Below are 22,191 nucleotides of genomic sequence, written 5' to 3'. Positions count from 1 at the left end.
TTAAGTGTGTGTGTGTGTGTGTATAAAAATATAAAATAATTATAAAAAAAGGTTCTCAAAAATAATCACTTTTGTTTAGCTAAACCAACTTATTTATCATATAAATAAATAAATAACATTGTTCTGAGTTAATTACCTTTGTGGATTGTGACTGGCAGAGTGAAATACATATATTTGACATAAATTTTGAAAACATAACAACAGAAAGTCTAAATGTCAGTCAGTAAAGCCTTTAGTAACAATGGCAACACGGACGGAGAAGGGAATCTCTTTTAATATGAGTCTCACTCGCTGTCAAGCCAGAGCGACCAGCTTCAAGGTCTCCAAGACTTCATCGAGTGGCTATGTTGGGAATGCAAACAGTAATTTGTCTAGAAAGAATGTCTAGCTAATGTCACCTGGTTAAGCTCTCATTGATTTAAAAGTGCTTTGCGCTGATGTCAGTTTACAATTGTTTAGGACCTAACTATTACACATGATGTCCTAAAAATACAGTCCAGGGATCAGTGTGGTAAATGGTAGATCATTTAGGTAATTTATTATTTCAATATTACTCATTAGATCTCATATAGAAGTGCTGTGCTTGTACAACGCACACAAATATGGAGACGAGCATAGCGGAAGTGATGTCTTTGAAACTCATGAATGCCAGTCATATCCATCCATTAGCACTGTGGTTGTTTTTGTTTCTGATATCATTTAAAATAACTATGATTATGTACTTTCAGGTCTCTGTGTGGACAGAGAAACAGAGGTATCCCATGAAGCTCACACAGCAGCTGCAGAGTTTTTGGAAGCTGTTTTTTCCATCCTGTCCTGCCTCAACTCCCTCCCCAGGGCTTTAACTCGAGCGCTAGAGGGCTACCTGGACCAGAGACGCCTTTGGGAGCACTTTTACAACTTAGCAGGTGCAGCCATGCAAGAATTTTTCCATGCTTTGTCCTACATTTGTTTAGACTTCAAAAGGATACAATTTTAGTCAGTTGCGGCCATTCAGTTACAGTCCAGTTGGAAACCGCTATCACCATGTGCCCCTACTGTGTCCCCTAATTGCCTCAATATCAAATCTGACCAGCTGGAAGCCCATCATCAAATCAAAGCCATAATTAAACCTTCAGCTGTCTCTTTGATTGCTTGTTTATTTACATTTCAGCCTTCCCCTTTTTCCTCTCTGTAAAAGCCACAGCACGAACATTTTTCATTGTGTTAATGGTTACCATATTGATTTTGCATACTGACATAGAAACTGCAATTATGACCTGACACCTTTTGATTCGGCTTTGATTCAGGGGGTTTAATCCAAGCCGAAGCTCTCATGTTTTTTGTGTTTTATTACATGTGAGAGGTAATTATTGTTGCACAAATTAGACAAATGACAGAGGAGGGAGCCAGAGTGTGTATTGTATGCTGTTACTCTCATGTAAGGTGTTGTGTTTTCTGCTTAATTGACCATGTCCATTCTTCCCTAAAGATAATCTTATAAAGCTTGCTTATCACCTTGATTGTACCATTTAGCAGAGCTAATTAGCGCTGGTCAGGAAAATGATCCGTATTAGAATTATTTCGTTGTTTATTCTTCTGGAACTTTTTACTTTTTTGTGGATGTTTAATTTTGGAATCCCTTAAAACACTTAAAATGCATTATTTTATTTCATTGTTTGCTAGCAATTATCAAAAATGAAAATATGTTTTTCTGGAATTTACATTATTTCCATGACATGATAACACAATGAGATATACTACTGATTTCATTTTTTTTTTTATATGCAATTATAAAAATGTATTTATGTTTATATGACTCTTTGATTACATCGTATCTGCGTCTGGGACAAGAGTCATTTAAAATGTTGCAAATATGGTGTAGATTTGATCAGTTTTAATGTAGCAGTCATATATCAAAAAGTTGAACTTAAATCACGTGAAATAAAACACATAATTGGAAAAGAAACAGTGTCTATATATGAAGAGATGATGAGTTTTGTATCTCTTCTTTGAGGTAATGCCCTGTGACCACATATGACATAATAATAATAAAGACTTTTACACAGTATGTAACGAATTTACAAAACAAGCTTGATATAATTGTTGAATTCCTGTAATTGAGACTATTCTCTTTCTTTCAGACTCCAGTAAAGAGGAACCAAGCTTGTTTAAAAACATCAGATCCATTGTTTGTGAATCAACCAGCAAACTTTTGGTCCACCTTGTTAGCATGATGCAGGCCTATAAAGACCAGTCTGGACCTGTGGTTGGTCAACACCTACCTGAAAATGTCCTAAGCAAAATTCCAAAAGAGTGGAACTACATTCCACAAGATGACAAGTTTCATGAAACCAGCCAGAGTACGTAAAGCTTCATTAGCAGTCATTTTAATTTATAGAACATTTGTACCATTTTAACTGCATAAAACATCTGTTGGAAAACGGTCTTGTTTAAGAAAAAAAAATGAAAAACTAACCAATCCTCAGTGTTTCTCTCTCTTCTTATCAGACAACATGGCCATTCAAGCCCTCTCTTTCATCTTCACCAACCTTCCATCAACCATAGCCTCTCTACCACTGCCTGTACGCTTCCTGTTTACTGTGGCAGAGAAAAAGCTTTCCCAGCATGCCAGACAGCTGAGGTCTACCGGCCTGCTCCTCTGGGTCATATTGGTCAGCCTCTGTCAGGATCTAGAAAATGGGGACAACCTGGAGCTCTTGTCTGGGCGGCCCATGGAGAGAGGTGCCAAGGATAGGCTGTGTCTGCTATCAGAATGTCTGCTGGTCAGTCTGGGCCAGGAGAAGGGCATTCCCAAGCCTCTGGTCCATAAGGTGCTTCAGGGCCTGGAAGAGAAGAGGCCCAAATGGACCACCATGCAGCTGCAGAAGGCACGGAAGCTTTGCTGTGATAGGTGAGATTTCAAAAGGAGCCCGATGGAATATATATTCCCCATTTAAACTCATAATAGCAAATTCATCAAGTTTAATCATTTTGTGAAAGACATTCAAATTGGCATTTTAAAGCATTTAACCATTTAACTAATCTATTAATGTCTTCCTGATGTAATTTAAAGACCTCAATCTTGCAATTCATTTTTTAAAAAAAATTAACTTCACATCTTTTGGCAAAATAATTTTGTGTTGTTTTCTGTGTGAGTGTTCTTTTCCCCCCTAGCCTGTAGCTAGATGTTTCAAGCCTTTTGATATGTGTACATAAAAATGGTTTTGATGCCACCCATGGGATTTGAGTGCAACAACCTGACTTGAACCACTGAAGAAAGTGTTGTAATACTTGAATCATGTACTTTAAATCATCTTAGCAATATTAAATCATCTTAGCAGTATAATATAAGGCTTACTGATAATAAAGAGCATATAGGTCATTATTTTATGGCGTATAATGTCTTAATTGTCTATACCTTAATTGAGTTATATTTTTTTGTAATGCCATGGATATTATAAAGCTTTTATATATAAACCTGTGATTCAGTATTTAGTGTTGGGCAGTGATTAGTCATGGTTAAATTATGGTTAAATAAAATATATATATATAAATATTAATGGCTGCTATATTAAATATATTTATATGTTATATTAGTATAAACATATAAATATTTTCCAAATATATAATGTATGTGTGTCTGTATATACATGAATATACACAGTACACACACACATATTATAACACTAAAATTGTTGCCCAGCACTAGTATTTATTTATTGATATTTTTCTAAACTACTTTCTCTCAGAACTTTTCTCGAAACCCCTGCCTTAAATAATGATTGTGTAAATAATTTCTCCAAACGATTGATTTTTGAGCGCTTTTGAAAAGTGACCTATACTTAATGCTATTTTTCAATGTTGCAAAAAGAAAAAAAACTAACAACTTTTACCGTATAGCCCAAGTCATGTCCAGAACAAAAGCTCAGAGTTAATTACCCTTATTGAAAATGATTTAGCATCATAACAGAGCTGGGGGAAAAAAATAAATAAATAAAACTTTTAGTGTTCCGAGAAATGCTGCTCCCATTGACAGGAAAAACAAAAAAGAGTGAGGCCAAAAAAAAAAAGGAGATAGCAAAAAGGAAGAGTGATTATGTATCGCCTGTCTTAGACAGTCAGTGGAACCATTACTATTCATTAAAATAACCTTCACTTTCAGGCACTGCCTCCGGTGTAAACAATCAACGTACAGTGTGTCGGCGGAAAGCGGGTTCTCTGAAAAACACCCCCCCACCCCGGCTTGTCAACACACACACACACACACACACACACACACAAATGCATACACACACACACCTCCCTCATCTCTTGTCTTTGCAAAGTAATTTGTAGAGGAGAAGATGATTGTTCTCCATCACGGTGACCCTGGCAGGCTTTGACGGCATGCATGCACAGATGAAGATGAATGCAGTGGATTCCGTGGGCGGAGGGGGTGTTCTGCTTCTTTCGGGGCACATTGGTCCTAATGACGTGATTGATAGCTTGTCCCGGATCCGACGGGCCTCTCATTAATCAAGCCGCTGACTGGATCCAATCATTTGCTTCACCTGCACACTGATGGACAGGGAAGGATACAGGCACAGGTGCTGACACCCCGCTCACCGGCTGGGCTGCCCAGGGCCTCGCCGCTTTTCTCGGTGTCATTGAAGCTAAAGGCTTGCCTGACAGGCGACACTTTCCTTGTCACTTTGTGATTGAAAAATAAAAAAAGGAAGGAAGAAGGAACGGGGACAATGACGTGGGGGGGTGTATCCGATGGGAAGTGTGGTGAGGGTGATGAGGCATGCTGGATAGAGAGGAAGGGCACGGGAATGAGTGCGTTGAGGGGACCTTGAGGTTACGGCGAGTAGCACTGTGTCTCTAACTGTTGATCTGTCCTTCCTCTCAATCTCTTTGCTATCTCTTTTTTTTTTTTTTTGCCCAAAGGAACTCCATGTAGCAAATCACTTGTTTTGTTGCAACTGGCAACATGCAGGAATTTTGCACACTGAAATGTGTAAGCACAGGCACAATTCCTGCTTCAGCTCAATGTTGTCGAAAACTGTCAAGAGCTACTGTTATTTTGATATTTGATCACATACTCAAAGGTCACAAAAGCTGCAGTAAATGTCAGTTGCCGATTTGTGAATAAAAGCATCTTTGATTTGCTAAAGCCATCTGTGAAGAAATAAAATATTCCTCCAGTCATCCTTAATCTTGCATGCATTTTGTTGCTAGCAGTCAGCATAACATATGAAGGTAGCTATATATTTTGTGAAATATTGTTTGCAAGACATCTCTTTATTCTACCCACCACCAGAGTACTATTAGATGTATAGACCTTACGATAAAGGCAAATTATGCCATTCTTTAGAATGAAATAATTGTGCTTAATACCGCTATTTTTAAATTAATTTTATTATTATAATTTGTAGTAGTCATAGTATTTTTACCAATTTAATAACAATTTGCTATATATATATTAATTAAAACTGCCCAATAAATTGAACTGGGAACTCGCAGTTAGCGTATAAAACTGCCTTTAGAAGTATTTAAATTGAGTAATATAATAACTATTTTGCATTTATTTGATGTTAACCCCCCTCTCTCTTTTATGTGTTCCTCCATTAGTGTGTTTGAGCGTGTGGAAAGCGGCCCGGCGCAGGATAGAGGTGGGCCCGTGGAACTGACTGAGCATAAAATAAGGCAGTTGCTGCTGGAGCTGTGCCATAGAGCAGGTGGCAGCCAGCACCTCCGGCAAATCCATCACAGCATCCAGCTCAATGAGGTAGCGAATTGCTGTTTTTCACCAAGCAATTAGGTGGCTGTTAGCCTGAGGCAGACAGTGTGACCTGAAGCTGAGGGGAACGCCTGTGCAGAGCTGCCGCACGGAGACACAACTGCATCCAGACGCTGCTGCGAGGCCTCTCGTAACAGCCTTGACCTGATTGAAAAAGCGACTGGGAAATAACAACGTCTTAAACAACAGAAATAACACAAATTAAAGGGAAAGGATCACAGATTAGTCATAGTCTTTCTCCACACTTACACTACACTTTTTTGCCCCTTGCTCTACTTAACAATAAGAAAGCATCTTGGGAAATTAGTACAACTCTCACTTAAGTCTAATCTTGAGGACAATTCTTTGTGTCATATCTATACATATCTTTGTCCTCTTCCAATGTCCTGTTTTCAAATCCTATTCCTAGATAGACTGATTAATTTCTACCATTGTCGGCCAATCACTTAGGGAATAGAGAGAAAAGAAATGGCCATTATGTCCAAAATTGGCTATGTAATAATTGTTGAAATGTACTAATTTGTCCAATGGTGTGTTTAAGTCTGTAGAGACTCGCTATTAATTTGACCACTTTAATAGTGTTTTAGTTTTGCTTAATGCAGTCTAATAATAAGACGTGTCCAGGTTCCTTTAAAATTTTCTACACTGGAACGGATGTTTATGAGCCTTGTGTTTTTTGTGCGTAGGGTTTACTGAGGTCCGTCTTAACGCCACATGAAGAGACGCATCCACTTCCGGACTCCCCTTTGGGACCTGTCATATTCTCCTCTGAAGCAACAAGCAGCCAAAACCAGTGTAAAACCCAGTTCAACCCCCTCACGGAGTGCAATTCTATCGGCCGTAACAAGTTCGATCAGGTTAGTCCTTTGTTATCTTCTCAGCCTTCAACTTGAAGTGCCACGAGCGCTCCCAAACACTTGTCGTTCACGTAACTTTTATTTAAAGCAGTTCGTTAATGCCGTGAACTACTTCTCTACTCTTTTACGCTCGAGCGAGTGTAACTTTCCGTCAAGGCCACCAGGCAAGGTGAATATAAGAGAGAGACTGAGAGACTTTAAACTGCTTCTCTAGGATGAACTCGACAATTCTCCATAGGTCGCTCTGTCCCTAAGCTATATTTTAGTGTGAAGGGAAGACACAAAGCAAAACATTAAAAAAGGTTAACCAAAAGAGCAGAGAATTTGAAAACACTTGAAAGGTGAACTCTTCAAGTGTGATGTGGCTTTGAACAAAGGGTGGGGAAAAAAAGCATCCCTTGCGTGTTGAAGACGGTGTAGGTTGAAGGTTTAATTACAAGAGCCATGGTCCTCTTTTGGCTTTCTCTTAAAGGTAGGATAAAGTTTTCTCTGCTCATGTCATGAGACTTTTTGCTACGCCTTTGAAGCCGGAAAGTCTGCAACCTTCTTTTTTTAAGGGGAACTTTTCCTTTCATTATCTTATTTGGCTCAGAGTTTTGCGTCGGTTAAAATGCTAGTTCTTTTCCCGTCGTTATGCGCTAGCTGCCGCGCTCTTAATCCCTTTTGTTTTCTCCTTATCGCTCGCGCTCGCATTGCTTTGCATAAAACACCTTATTAAGGGGATGATTAAAAAGCCTCCTCGCCTTCAGGTGGCTGCGCTGTTTGTCAAATCAAATGGAGGCAGAAAAAAAACGAATGCTGATCCATCAATCAGCCGGTCGGAGAATAGGAGGGGCTGGCACGCTTCTGTCCTTTTGTCAATAAAAAAAAACTCAGCTTTAAGTTAAGAGTGACATTCCAGCTATCAAAACAATCGGATTTCATTTGGCTCCCTAACAAAGGGACGGTCCACTTGTGGGTGAGGGAAACCTTGGGCGGCTCGCCACGAACAACGGCGAGAAGAATAACGACTCTTCTTGCAAAATTGATTTATCTTTTTATAAATGATGGTACATCCCTCCCCAAATGGATTTATAAATTAATTCCTGTCTTATTGGAATAAAAACCTTCTTGTGCAGACATGATAGATAGATCGCATTGGGGCGGCCTTGTTCGAGACCCCCTCCTCTTTGGTTAGTCCAGCCCAGCTGGAGCAGTAATTTACTGATCATATTAACTCTGATTAATAACGAACAATACTCGCTGCTCATTTATCAACAGGCTGCTATGGGTGAGAGGGAGTGGGATTGGGCCCAACTGCTGCCAGCCTATCGGAGCATGAGTCAGGTGACCTTCACGACGCTGCTTGCTAACAGGTAATGGCTGCTGCTCTCGTTCACACAGTCGCCCCCTCCTTTCGCTTACACACTGTTGAAGTGCTGCCTGTCATGTCCCACGGTGTACCTCTGTAATGAATGTGAATATGTGGAGAGGATCCTGCGACCATTTGAGTGTTCGCGCTCGTCTGTGTGTGGCAGCTTCTAAAGGCATTGTGGTTGGGCTGCGTCTGACCTGTGTTTGCGAAATGTTACGTATTTCGGTTTCCTTCAAGATTTTAATTCCCAGCATGCAGCATCCCTTCTTTCTCAAAGTTTGGCGAAGAAAGTACTTTTCCGCAGAGAGCTTGCTAAAGAAGCACAGCTCCATCATAATGTTGAGAGAGAGAGATAGGGAAAAAAAGAAAAGAGTATCTGAGCTCACTGTGCAGAGAAAATGAAGTGTCTGCGTTTTTAGTGGAAATCACAATCTGACATGTGTCAAACTGTGTCAGAAAATAATTTTGAGGTTACTGAGGGATGTTGTGAGACTGAGCTTTAGTTTAAGTGCGATACAAGTATGCCGGTTTAAAAGAATATCTCAAACCAAAGCCAGAGTTTGATCAATTTGCTCCAAATGATCCGTGAGTTCAGTGTTAGTTTGACAGCTTGACAAAAGAAAATCAGTTTCAATCACTGGTTCTTTTCGAAAATGTTGAGTGAAGCAAGATTTTAGTCAACAGATGAAATATCTATTGTTAAACAATAATTATATTTGGTTTCTTTTTTAGCAAATAGTGGAAGAGTGTATCTATATTTATATCCCATGTGAGGTCAAGAGGTTTTTTTGCTGTTTTAATAACATTTAGCTTTTTGCATTATGATATGAAAGCACCAGTCAACATTTGAAGCGGATCAAAACCTTTAATCTGAGTTGTCCTAAAACCAAAATGTGTTCTTGTCTTCGGGACAGCTTTGATGAACATTTTTGTTCCACTTCGAATGTAGTCTACTGCAAATTATACATTAAAAATAACTGAAATGATTCAATCATGGACATTAGACATTAACAAGTCTGCTTTCTCACTTTATTTCAAATTTTTCTCTTCTCATATCCAGCCCTGTGCAAAGCAAGTTGGGAAACGTAAAGCTTATTTTAAGCTATTCATTTGAAACATGTTCTTTGAAAATTAAACTACTAAGTTAAACCAAAAAGTAACCATTTTATGTCAGTCTAACATGATGCAATCATGTTTGAATGAGCATACTGACCCATGTTTAAAATTTTGTGTTACTAAAAAGCTGTTTCCATTTTTTTTTTTTTATAAATAAAAATTGGGTAATTGGGTTGAATTTGAAAACTTTTGATAGGGATCTGTCTCATCTGGGAATAGCTGCCTACCCATGGTCCAGATTGTGTAGTTTCTACATGGAAGTGCAGCAGGTCAGTAGAACACAGACCTATTTCTGCGTACTGGGCAAATCACCTGCCCATTCCGACTTGGAGAGCATCCAGATGTTAGTGTTTCCTTCACAGTGGGGTGGAACCATTGAGAGCATCTTTCTATGTTCAGTATCTCAGTGATGGAGCACCTGCCCCCTTGGCCGAGCAGAGGTTCAGAAGAGGGTTGAAGGACAGAAGGTGAAGCTAGAAGGTGCTTTGGAAACTTAGAGAGTCGCACAGACTTTACTTGTGCAAATTAAATCCTTACACCTTTAATTACGTTACATTTCACTGTCAATCTGTTTTTAGGTCCAGTTGACATAGGTAAGAGTTTGACTTTAGGTCGGTCCCTTAATTAGAATTTGCTTTATATAAAAACAAGAGAAATCTTTCCTGTCCTTATTGTCCTGTATCATCTGTAAACATCTTAATGCAATAACGTGGGGATTATCTGTGAATGAACATGAACGAGTAAATTTAATGGAAATCCTGTTCAGACAGAGGTGAATTTAAAAAAAAAATTGTAAAAATGAGAACAAGGCAGAGAGAACAAAGTTGTAACTCAAGGTCTAAGGTATGGGGGAAAAATCAGTAATAGGTCATGTACTGAATACTGTTAGACACAAGAGATGCTCTCTGGAGACTGAGGATATATGTAGGTCTTCTATATGCAGAAACTATCTGTTCAATAGGGTGAGGGCTCTGAGGTCTTAACATATTAATCTCTCCATCTTCTCTTTTTTTCGATGGTTATAGGTAGGTAGAGGAATAGTTGGTCCAAAAAATAAATTTTGCCATTTATTCCAAAACTTTTTATCATAAATCCAAATGCTGATCATTTGAACTTTCATAAAATTAATTAATAACTTTCATAAAATTAATTCCGAAAAAATATATATATATTGTTTTCCATAAAAATGATAAGTACCACAACTTTGTTCAAACACGGAATCAGTATATTAGAATGATATCTGAAGGATCAATAATGTCTAATTCAGCTAAATTGCAATAATATATCCATATAATAATATATCCAATTCTATCCATTTTTTTTAACAAACCTATGCAGACTGGGTCAGGTACTTGATTTTTTTAGTAGTGTGTATATTTACAGATCAAAATGCTGTAAATGAATCATGAATCGTTCAAGTTGCAAATAAGCATATTTCCTGTATACATTAAGTATATATTACACGAAACTTTAAATCATATGATTATGATGAACAAACACAAATTTATGTCATTACTTACTAAGAAACTTTATCCCACTGTGGCTTTTAAATCAAACATCCGTGATTAATGACTTACATTTTCCTCAAATCATATGCCGTGTAATAAAGTGCATATGGAGTATTTTCATTTACTTTTATTTTTAAATAATTTGTTTATTTGTTTATTTTTAGTTCAGTCCCTTTCTCTCTTTCTTTTTACTCTCTATTTAGAGCTTGAACTAAATTAAACAAATAAATAATTTTGACTGACATGCATAGTACATATTGACATATTAAAATCCATTTCAACATGGTTTAAATACGGGTGAACATTATTTAAGCGTATTTCTATGGCTCTGCGAGAAGTACATTCATCTGGTTACATATAAATGAGACGTGCACCATAATGTGGTTTCGACTCCTTCTCCCTCTCAGAGTGTGTGAAAGAGAGGGAGAAGATTTACACAGGTGTGGGTGTCCTTTATTGTCACCTGTCATTTGGTTGTCTGTGCCAGCAGTGTCATAAATCATTCTCAAATGGAGCTTTTCAGCAGAAAGTGACTGATTAATGTTCCTGTTCTTCCTCAGACTAGCACCTGACACCCAGAGAGACAGCAACAGTAAACTTCTAGACATGACCCACACAAACTTTTTTACCAGAATTATGGTGCTTGGTGACAGGAAGACTTTAAAATAACACAGAGGTTCAACGATCTGTGTTACTACTCGCATAGAGCTTTGCTTTCTTTGTTGAATCAACCTTACTATATAGTATACTTATGTTATACACTATTAAATAGTGTACTTATATATCCAGATATGGGATATATATATATTTGTGTGTGTGTGTGTGTACAGTAAAACTATAGTTTTGTAAAATGTTATTACAATTTAAATTAATAGTTCATATATAATTATTATTATTATTATTTTTTTTTGGTGAAAGGACTACAGTCTTTAATGTCACATGATTCTTCAGAAATAATTCTAATAATAAACATTAACTTCTTGTAAAATCATGGTAGTGCACTTCTTTTTTCCTGTGCCACAGCAAGAGTTTGAGTAGTGAGAAGTGGTAATCTTTCATAAGTGAGCTCTAAGGTTAAACATTTTCCTCTGATGGATTTTCTTATAATATATTGTGCTATAGTTTGAGACAGTTCTAGTTTCGGCATTGTAAGACCTGCTGATGGATGGGTCTGTAAAAATCACCAGATGTGGCTTTCAGAGTTGCAAAATACCACAGGACACACTTAACAAGCACCTCCTGAACAATTGTAAGGCTCTTGGTTATGTCTAAAACTGTTCGCCCCGTCACAAACAATGGTAAAACATGTCTTCAGAGTTCTCTTCTGTGCTATTGTGTGTTGCATTGAAAGACATGAATTTTGACTGTGTAGTACATCGGCTAGGTCAACTTTTACAGCCTCGCGCTGTCATGCCTCTATCATCCGGAACAATAGTGAGTGGAGAAGTATCTGTTGAGAGAGATGGCAGTTGATGCGGGAAGTGGAGTGCTTTAAATTGCAGTGATAGGCACCGCCGTTCACATTGGGCAAATGCCATCTGTTCCCAATGATGGCCATATGGTTAGCTTTCTTTCCCAGGGTATAAAATACAAACAAATGTGTCAGAATGCAAGGGCTTTTTCCACAGACGCGCAGCGACTCGGCTAGAGGCAGCATTGCAATGTGCGGGGAAGTAATTGCTATCGCCACCTTTGTGTTATGAGTTTGTTATTGTTGCTTTTTTTAGTTGAGGGAATCTGCCATGGCCAAGGAATAGAATATTTTCAGTGTGTTACCGGAAAGGAAACATTTTCTTTGTCAATCCATCACTGATTTTTTTATAGGTGCTTATACGTGTATAGCATATAGTTTATATATTAAATAGTATCAGTATTAAAGGTTGACAAATAAGTCCTCTCCATCACGTTCTTTGACTGACTGACTGACTGACTGGGAAATCGTCATTGTGTCTTTCCATCATTTTGCCTTTGTTTTGGTGGCTAGTGTTGGAAATTAGCAAACACAATGAGGTTTTGTTTAGCATGAGGCAGGCATAGAGCTCCTGGTGTCTGAGTTTGTACTTTGCATGTGTGTGTGTGCATGTATGTGTGTGTGTGTGTGTGTGTCGATGGGTGAATCACTGAAGCCTGGGAGAAGGCCGTGGCCCCACCTCACACGGCAGAGACGAGCTGAAAGGCTCATTAATCAAACTCCGAGTCACAGATGTGATGGCTTCCACACAAACTGCCAGCAGACTGTGAAAGTCACATCCAACAGAGTCAACTGTCAAGCAGCTAGGCCACCATTTCCACCCGGCCCGGCTCATTCCTCATTCCTTTCCTCTAAAATCCTTTTCCATCCATTTATTATTTCCTTCCTCCCTGTCTTGCACCTCTAGTAATGATCAGTTAGAGACCCAGTTTACTGCTAAAGTTAATATTGAATGCCATTTGCAATCTGAATTTTTTTTTTTCTCAGATGCCCTTCATGATTAAATTCATGCTTTAAGTGTTTAAATTGTATTGGTTTAGTTGGAAATAAACACGTTAGCTCATAGCTAATTAGCTAAAACTACAAATTGTATTTGTTTTGTTTTGCTTTGCTTTGCTTTGCTTTGCTTTTGCTTTGCTTTGCTTGGAAGAAATAAAATTGCTGAATTTTCTTTTCTACTTGCCAAAAATAGGTAATTATCTGACTGAACTAGTCAGATTCATTCTAGAAAGAAAAAACAACTATTTATAATCTGGTATTCCAGCTTTGCAGGGCTTCTGTTTGTTTGTTTGAATTGTTTTTTTGTTTTCCAGGCCCATCAATATTCCTTCACAGCATCCTTGATTACGGCACACTCTTTAACTCAATTCAATTCGTTCTCTTACTTCCAGTCCTCTCTCTCCTAGTGAAGTATTATTATCTCCCATAATCTATGATCCTAATCTACAGCCGTCACAACCAGCTCAATCATAGCCAGCGCAGAGCTTTAATCAGACACCCACCGCCATCTCCACATTGTGATTGACAAAGCCACCCTGCCAGCCTGAGAGGAGGAAAATAATAATAAAATAAATAAACTGTGTGGTCCCTGAATGGAAGAGGGCCAGTGACAGGCTTCCACGCTGGGGGCCCGGTGTCACTGCACTGGCAGTCTCATCACACTGCCACCAGAACCCAGCCATTTGCATCCAGGCCAGGGACAGATAATTAGAAGGATTCCTGCCTGTCAGCATTAATCTGGGTAGCGGTGAAATGCTCTGACAAGGAAATGGAGATGGAGAGCTTTAGCTGGTGTGGATGGTGAAGGAGAGTGTGGTTCAGTAGAGGCAATCATAGCTCCTTACAAATAAGAGTGATAATATTAGTGGCCTATAACGGTAATTCATTTGGAGTGCACTGAATGCTGATTTGTAACGCCTGCATTTAATATAGCTGACTTGTCACAGTTGTGTAAGATGAGTATTTCAAGCATAATTTTACTTGAATATGCTGTTACTTTTATTATCTTACAATGTAAAAGTACTGTGTGGTGCAATGTAAAAGTAGCATTACGTTTTAACTTATAGTTCAACATTTAAAGAGTTAGGCCACCTAAAAAAAATATTACATACTTCAAACCTGTAAAACCTTTTTTGTTTTCATTCAGCGAAAGTCTACATTCAGCAATATTTTAAAGTTCTTCTTTTATGTTCCACAGAAGAAAGAAAACTATACAGGTTTGGAATGATATGAGTATATAATGAGAATAAAAGTCCTTTTCTTTTAGGGTTTAACTCTCTATTGGCTAAAAGTTGTATAAAGTTAGTTTCGGCTGCCGCTCAGGTCTGAGAGTGTGCGTTTTACACCTGGCATTGTTCACTTGTTTCATTCTTCTGATGAGTGTAGTGTCTTGGCCTAGTGAATCGTACCTCTATACGATGTCTACCGTTCTGTCATAGGAGCCCTGATCAGACGTGACCTTCCCTCTCTGCTGACTTTACATGGCCTGAATGCCACTGTCTCAGAGTACCTTTAGAGGAACTGAGGACTGTCATCCTGTCAATGAGATGGTGATCCTGGTGCTCCGCAGAGGTGCTACAGATCCCCCGGAGCCCTGAGCCCTGACTGATATAGGGGCCATTGTGCCACTCTGGCCCCTGGGCAGATGGTCAGCAAGCTCCCTGAAAGCCGAGGGCACCTGGGTCTTTCATTGGCATTCAGCGGCCACTTTCAAACTCTGCCCCTCAGAGGTGGGTAAGAAGGACAGAAGGAAGGATGAAGGTTGCTTAGACATGGTTGATGAGGAGAAGGTCTGTCACCACATCTGCCCTTCTGCAACCTCTCTGGTTGAGTACCACACACTAATTAATAAGTGTGTGCACAGGTAACCCCAAAGCCAGGCCTGGATCTGCAGAATTCTGCCATTTCTGCACTGAGGAAAAATCAGTTTGATTCTGCAGAATAGATTTAACCCTCATGTTCTGTTTGTGGTATTGTGGATCACAAAACTATTTTTACAGCTTGAGGGGACAAAAAGGTTTGGTACGTGATCATTTTACAAAATCATATGAGACCTGACTATATTTAAAGTCAGTCGCAAGAGAACATTAAGGTAAATATGTTTGAAATTTAAGTGTAGCTGTGCCTGATATACTGCCAATCTCTTTTATTGTTTTATTAATCAAAGATATTGTGAATTGATCTAAAGGCAAATATGTTTAGAATGTTACAAAAATTAAACAAACTTTCTATTACTCAAAAAATCCTGAAGAAAGTGTATCACAGTTTCCTCAAACAAACAAACAGTACGCAGCTCAACTGTTTTTAGCATCAATATTAAGAAGAAATGTTTCTCGAGCACCAAATCAACATATTAGAATGAGAATCATGTGAAACTGAAGCCTTGAGTAATAGCCATCACAGATAAATTACATTTTAAAAAGAAAAGGATGTAAATTATAATACTGCAATTAAAATTATTTAAAAAAACAAAAAGTAGAAACATCAAACTTTTGACCAGTAGTATATGTAATGATTACAATGTAACATGACTTGTAGTTGTTTAGAAACTCACAGAAGCAGATTTCTGTCTTGTCTACTTTTTTTTTAAGTGTGATATTGTGATGGTTAAATGTATGAAACAGGGTTAGAGTATTCTCCTCAGTGCTCTGCTGAGGGTTGTCTTGATGTGACAGGCTGCTATGTTAGCTCAAGCTGGTTTTGACAGAACACTAAGAAAAGAAGTCAAAAAAGAAATGCACACTGAATTCCTCCTCAGAAGCTGCAGTCTCTGGAATAATCTTTCTTTCTTTCTTTTTTTTCTAGCAGTTGGTCTGATAACCATCTGTTCTAACTTTCACTATTAATGACAAATAATTTTGTCAATGGACAATTTTGGACAGTTTGCAATGTTGCGTCTTCTCAATCCCAATTATAGCTCTCATTCTTCGCATCTCTGACAGTCCAAAGATAAAGTAACATTATGTGCATTTTAAGTTTTGATGTTAAAAGCAGCAGAATAGTTGTATAGGCTTTGGACCAACAATCAGACCAAGCTTGAAACTAAATCTGAACTCTCTCTTAATGATGTCTTTGAATCAGTGCCCAGGTTGGCTGGGATTATTTCCTCCCCTGACAATATGTGTCTTGTCTATTTCTATCTCTGCTTTGTCATGACCGCAATACTTGATTCATCCAGTTAAGCCAGGTTGACTAATCTTGACATCTCTAAATCGATGTCCAGATTGGCTGGGAGCAGATTTATCAAATGTAGTTATTTCTCAGAGGCATCTTCACCCTTTATTCTATACTGTATGTCTCATCTACTTGCAACCATAGCAGTGTGACTGTTTGTTGCAATTTGTGTGATACCCAGTGACAATGTTATGAAAGGCCATTTAGAGATGAATGATGCTTCTTGTCACTCCCTCGATCTCTCCTTCTCTATCTCTCTCTGCCATCCTCTCATTCATCTCTTGTCTTTTTCGAACTTGGGCGTTCTCTGGAAGGCGAGCAGATCTAATCAGAGAGTGGGCTGCCTGGATTGGGGGCATCTGTATAGCCTCTACGTTGGCTCTGGGCTGACCCGATGCTTTCTTAGGCAATCCGTCATTCATCGCTGCCCGTCCAGACCTGCTCAGGCCCTCCTCACAACCACACACACAATCCAGAGCTCAATGTCAGGCCATGGACTACTTGACGGAGTGTACCGTTTGAAGACTTCCTGTCTTTCCTGGAAACCCTACCACCTGCAGGCTTCTTGCCCGCGGGCTGCTTGCCCTCTTCTGGTTTGAGAGAGGTCAGACTACACATTGTTTCTGACCAACTCTGCCAGTTTCCTCAGGTTACCGACCCCAGCAGTGAGCATCAACCCTCCACATCAGAAAAAATAGTAAGAGGGCATGAGCAAACGCAACGTCTGTTTGGCAATGTCTTAGGCCGTTTCAGTACTTGATTTGATTACTTGGGCCAAACACGAGTTCAGTGCTATCATTCTTTTCCCGCCCGGGTGTTTTTTTGCATCATAATGATGCTTCTGTCAGTCACAAACCAACTTCAGTGATGGAACACTTTTGAATTTGGCTTTCTTTCAGTGATTCTTATCACTATGGTTTTATTACTAGAAATGCTCTGATGTTAAAATTCTGGTTAACGCCAAGCTAATTATTATACAAATAATTATGTTAACGTTGTCACTTACAATAGATTAATGGCAGATCATTTTTTAAAATGCTTAAAATTAGTTTATACCAGTAGCAAACAAAAAAAACCTCAAAACTCATTGGTTCTTGTGTAATGACATAAATGCGAAGTTGTATGGCATCGACAAAAAAGTTTTGTCAAAATTTCTTCTTTTGGTTTCAGAAGAAAGTAAGTTAAAAAGAGTTTTGAGTGACATTGGGGTGAGTAAATTATAACGGAATTTCCAATTTTAGTTAAAATATCCCTTGAACTCATAGGCTGACACTTGAGCCTGTCTAGATTTAAACAGGCAGATTTTTGTGGGGGAAAGAGGCAATGCGAAACTAATTATATGCCTACGATAACAGCCGAGTATTACGTCATCATTATCACAAGTCGACTAGGTTCAGTATTCGTGCCAATTAAGATCCAGTCCTATTGACAAGTATAAGAGTTAATTATTCAGAGTTTTTGTCTATAACCAAGTCTAAAGAAAATACAAGATGCTTATATTTCTGAATTAGTTGTTTATGATGAGGCGTATTTTTTACCTAGAGCTTAATGCGTAACAGAAGTGAGGTTTCCTATCATTTGCACTGCAGCTGACAAACTAACACTCCCTTCTTAGTTTACAAAAGCAGTCACACTCAGGGGACGAACACGTCACCACGGTAGATGAGACGGCACGTTTGTTTAAAGCAGACGCCCAATAAAATGGACCAGCTTAGTAGCAAGCAAACGTCGGTTCAGTTTTAGCCTTTCATTGGCGTTGGATATCAGTGACAGCCCCGATCAAAGAACGGCGTCACAAATGAAGCTGTCAAAATGGCTGGCAGCTGAGTCAGGCAGCAAAAAGGGAGAGAAACAGAAAGAGAGATTTTCATTTGCTTTCAAATGCATCATGACCGCAATGGAGGCTTCATAAACAGACAAAAAAGATGGCTAAAACGTGTTAGTGCGGCGCGACACGATGAATTATAAATGTGTGCGTAGGATTATAAAAACAATGAGCGAAGGCAGCGGAATCCCTCAACCTCGGGCAGATAGACTAATTAACACTTTCGACATGAATGTATGATCTCATTATAGCTTTAGTACTTACGTAACGTGCCATTGCACCATTGTTGCGAGCATGGAGGAAGCTTAACAGCATTTAGAAAGTCTATTGTTTAGAGTTAAGGTTTAGTTACGTAAACATTTACGGAACTCGAAAAGTCGTGCCAGGATGCGTCGTGTCGTGTGTTTCAGCTTTAGCTATGGGTTGTTCCTCAGCTAATTTTCTGATAATGGCCAATTATCTGCTCTTTTTTCACTAATTAGGAGATAAATATCATCAATCATTGTCTATTAATGTTGATGAGCTGCTTGCATGAAATGAACGTTTATATGCCTAATGAGTGTGCCCTTTTCCTCTATTCGTATCATTCGAAACACTCGTTTGCCGACACAAAGTACGCTTGGTTAGGCGCTTCTGTTGTGCAGTAATTCGCGTACTTGACGGTCGTGACATGTCTCTATGACAGAGTCTCACAGAAGCGCTCTCCGGACATAGAACGAGAGTGAATTAAGTCATCTCCTTTAATGCGTTCACAGAAGAAAACGAAGAAAGAAAAGCTTGGAGTGAGGCCTATACGTTCCCTGCTGCTATCCTCCTCCAGGCAGCACCTCCTCCTCCTCTGTTTCTCCCTCTCTCTGTCTGTCTAGGTCTCTCCCTCGCTGTCTGTCTGTGAATGTGTGGGAACTACAAGGCGCGCTCCTTTTTAGCCCCTTGCAGAATGAATCAGCTTGGATTTCTAAGGCTGTAGAAGTGTCCCATTGTTATGATGTCACCGCAGCTCAAGAAGGATGACCTCTGGACCCTATGGATTCATGGCTGTTTCGTCGCCCCCATTTCTGACAAGTATAGCTGCCTTTGTCCTCCCACTAGGGGGTATCCAAGCCGTTCGGAATGGATTTCGAAGGACTCACGGCTTAAGACATGCAACTTTGTGTGTCGCCGTTGTCTCTCGATTTTTTGCGGTACCTCTTGACTCGGGTTTCATTTTCCTCTTTCTCTCCATCTTCCTTCCTTTCACTCTGTCAGTCTTCCTGGCTTTTTTCCCTCTCTCTCTCCGTCCGTCTGAATCTCCGTCTCCCCCCGTGCCATCCTTTTCATTTTGCTATTGCTAAGGAAATAGTGAATACCGCCAGATGTCGCAAATACATCATCATAAGGTGGAGGACTGGTGAAAATAAATCAAGACACGTATGCGGTGGGGGATGTGAGACTGGTGCTTCTCTTAGAGTGTGATTGTGTGTGTGTGTGTGTGTGTGTGTGTGTGTGTGTGTTTGGGTAACAGAGAGAGAGACAGAAAGCCAGGGAGAGAGGGCAGTAGAGGTCATTGGATTGTCCCTCAGATGTTTGATATTTTATGTATGGGAAAAAGCAAGAACGGATATGACAGAAGATGCAATTCGCCACCTCAGCAGACCAAAAAGACAAAAAAAAAACGGAACACCGAAAAAGGTCCAGAAGCTTTTAAACCATCCAAATCACGAAAACAATGCGAACATCACTACAAACAATCAAACGAAGCGCAAATCACGTCTCTTTCCCACTAACACGCATTCCTACTGGAATGACTAAGTGAAATGGGCTGTGAGAAAGGCTTTGTTTGCAGTTGAAGGAGAGCGAGGCAGACGCGCTCTCAGATCCACGCTGAGTCGAGCGAGAGAAGGAGATTCCCCAGGGTGGCGCTATCCCAACAACGCTTATCCTGCGGGGGGAAAAGTTTACAGCCAGCCCTGCCGTTTGTAGTGCCACTACAGAGGCTGTGACAGTCTGCATAAAACGGGCCGGATCTGAGCAGATGCCTCCAACGGAAAAAAAAACACCTACAGAAGCGCGATTGAACAAACGCAATCGAGACATCAGAGCGAAGCCCTCTAAATACCTTATTTATGCAGCCGCTTTTGTATCCGTGACAACAAGAAAACAAAACGACACATCAGCATAATGCCTCCTCTTATCATATGGAGCCTTGTCTTGTTTTTTACACCTCCTTTTTACCTTCCCACATCACAAATGTGGTCTTTTTTTCCCTCTTCGGTTCCTCTGAGTTCCTCAAAGATGGATAGCCCTGATCAGGCTTTGATATACTAAAATGACACCCCTCGTCTTCCATCAGCCCTGCGGCTGACCATCTCCTGCTCACCCCACCAGATACTAGACAACATTTTCTCTCGAGTGCTCTCATAGCCGGCAGGTAAAAGGAAGAGGGCTAATTCCAGGCTCTCTTTTGAACTCCTCGTAGTGCCTTCTCTATTTTTGGCCATCAGAGAAAATTGTTGAGTGCTTCAAATAGATCTCAGAACAAAGTGTAAACGTATGTGTCGTATATATTGTGAGCATCACGGCATTATTTCAGCCACGAGTTCGTGACATTGGCTAATAAACAATTAGATTAGTTGTGACGGATTTGGGGGTGAGCCTTTGTTTCAGCCGAGCTTGCTAGTGTCTGCAAGACTCTGAAAAGACGCCATATTGACAAGCCCTTTTCTCTTCGCTTAGGGGGTGGAGTCCACTAAGCTGTCAATCACACAGACAGAAGAGAATAGCTGTGATCTGTGACTTCCTCGAAACTAGATCCGTATGCAAATCTGCTCTCGGATATCTATTTCTACATTCTCAGTACAGTGGAGAATGAATTGCCAAACAAATAACTGAATATTCCCTCAAAATTTTAGGATCCAAGATTTGCCGGAGGGTCTTTTTGTAAAGGCTTATGTGGCTCAAACATGGTCATTGTCTGTGAATGGCTTTTATTGGGGCTCAGTGTCCCCCCAATTCTCCCTCTGTCTTAACAAAGAAACATAAACGAGACAACACATACAAAGAGTGGGGAATCAAATCCTTGGCCGTTTATCATTACTATAAATAGACACGGAGCCTTGAACAGTCATTTATGATGTTACTGTAAAACTTACAGATGGAAAGAAATTGTAAATGCGGTGTTGTTTATTAGTTATCTCTGCTTATTTTTCCCCTAGATTTGGTGTGGGCGCTTCGAGGTAGAAAATACAGAATGTGCAAAAAATGCTGTAATTATAGTTTACATTTAAAATGCGGCGATATAAAGGTTATTTTCTTCCTGCCCCTCAAAAAGAACCTTAAGGTAAGAAACACGGTGAGTACTCGACAAGAGCGGTGTAAATTATTTTTCATTGCATTACCATGTGTGTCTGATTTCTTTAAATGTAATTTTTATATCAGGGAAAAAAAAATCCCATTAGAGATGTAACCGTATTACGTCCTATGGGAGTATGTGACATTTGATATGAAATTATGAAATCTATAATACAGAGTCCTCTGTGTGTTCCTTCTAATGTTCTATGGAATGCACAGGTTTTTCCCCCCGTTATTATCTTATAATAATGCACTTGCATTATTGAGTGCGCGTATTGATTTTAGAACTAAAACCATTTATTCTAGGGGTAAATGTTATTATTTTAATATCAGGGCTTTGCTAATTTGATTCTTTTGATATATTTCATACAGAACGCTAGAGGGGCTTTTCTTTCCTCTCGTTTTAAAGTTCACTTCAGTGTAGCCAGAAACAACTTTGTCCAAAAGAATCAAGCCTCTCATCCATCCAAAAGGTGGCTGTGGTTTTATCCGACCCCATCAGTTGGTCCCATCTTCAGTTGGCTAACTATCTTCTAATGATTAAAAAAGATATATTAATATATATATATATATATATATATATATATATATATATATATATATATATTTTTTTTTTTTTTTTTTTTTTTTTTTTTGTTTAAAGAATGAAATAGGCAAAATTCCATTTCACTTCCCAGGTATCTCTTTCTCTAACAGCACCTTCTCCTGACCCAGTGAGGCTCCTGTAGACTGTCAGTCCAGCTGCTCACGGGCCCTAATTATTTGCTATTTTGTGTGTGTGTGTGTGTGAGTGTAA

At 39.3% G+C, this 22,191-nt stretch overlaps 1 protein-coding gene across 3 annotated transcripts in view; it reads left to right on the top strand.

The window, feature by feature from the left end:
• Positions 1–22,191, top strand: part of kiaa0825 (KIAA0825 ortholog) — a 113,074-nt gene that overhangs the window by 47,925 nt on the left and 42,958 nt on the right. For all 3 annotated transcript variants that reach the window (XM_043240810.1, XM_043240811.1, XM_043240809.1), the window contains exons 15-20: positions 729–908; positions 2,124–2,342; positions 2,491–2,893; positions 5,596–5,752; positions 6,451–6,621; positions 7,882–7,976. In XM_043240810.1, the coding sequence (XP_043096745.1) occupies positions 729–908; positions 2,124–2,342; positions 2,491–2,893; positions 5,596–5,752; positions 6,451–6,621; positions 7,882–7,976 (1,225 nt within the window). The remainder of the gene's footprint in view (positions 1–728; positions 909–2,123; positions 2,343–2,490; positions 2,894–5,595; positions 5,753–6,450; positions 6,622–7,881; positions 7,977–22,191) is intronic.

This window comes from Puntigrus tetrazona, chromosome 5 (genome assembly GCF_018831695.1).
Source record: "Puntigrus tetrazona isolate hp1 chromosome 5, ASM1883169v1, whole genome shotgun sequence".
Taxonomy (NCBI): Eukaryota; Metazoa; Chordata; class Actinopteri; order Cypriniformes; family Cyprinidae; genus Puntigrus; species Puntigrus tetrazona.
This window is presented reverse-complemented; position numbering and strand designations above follow the sequence as displayed.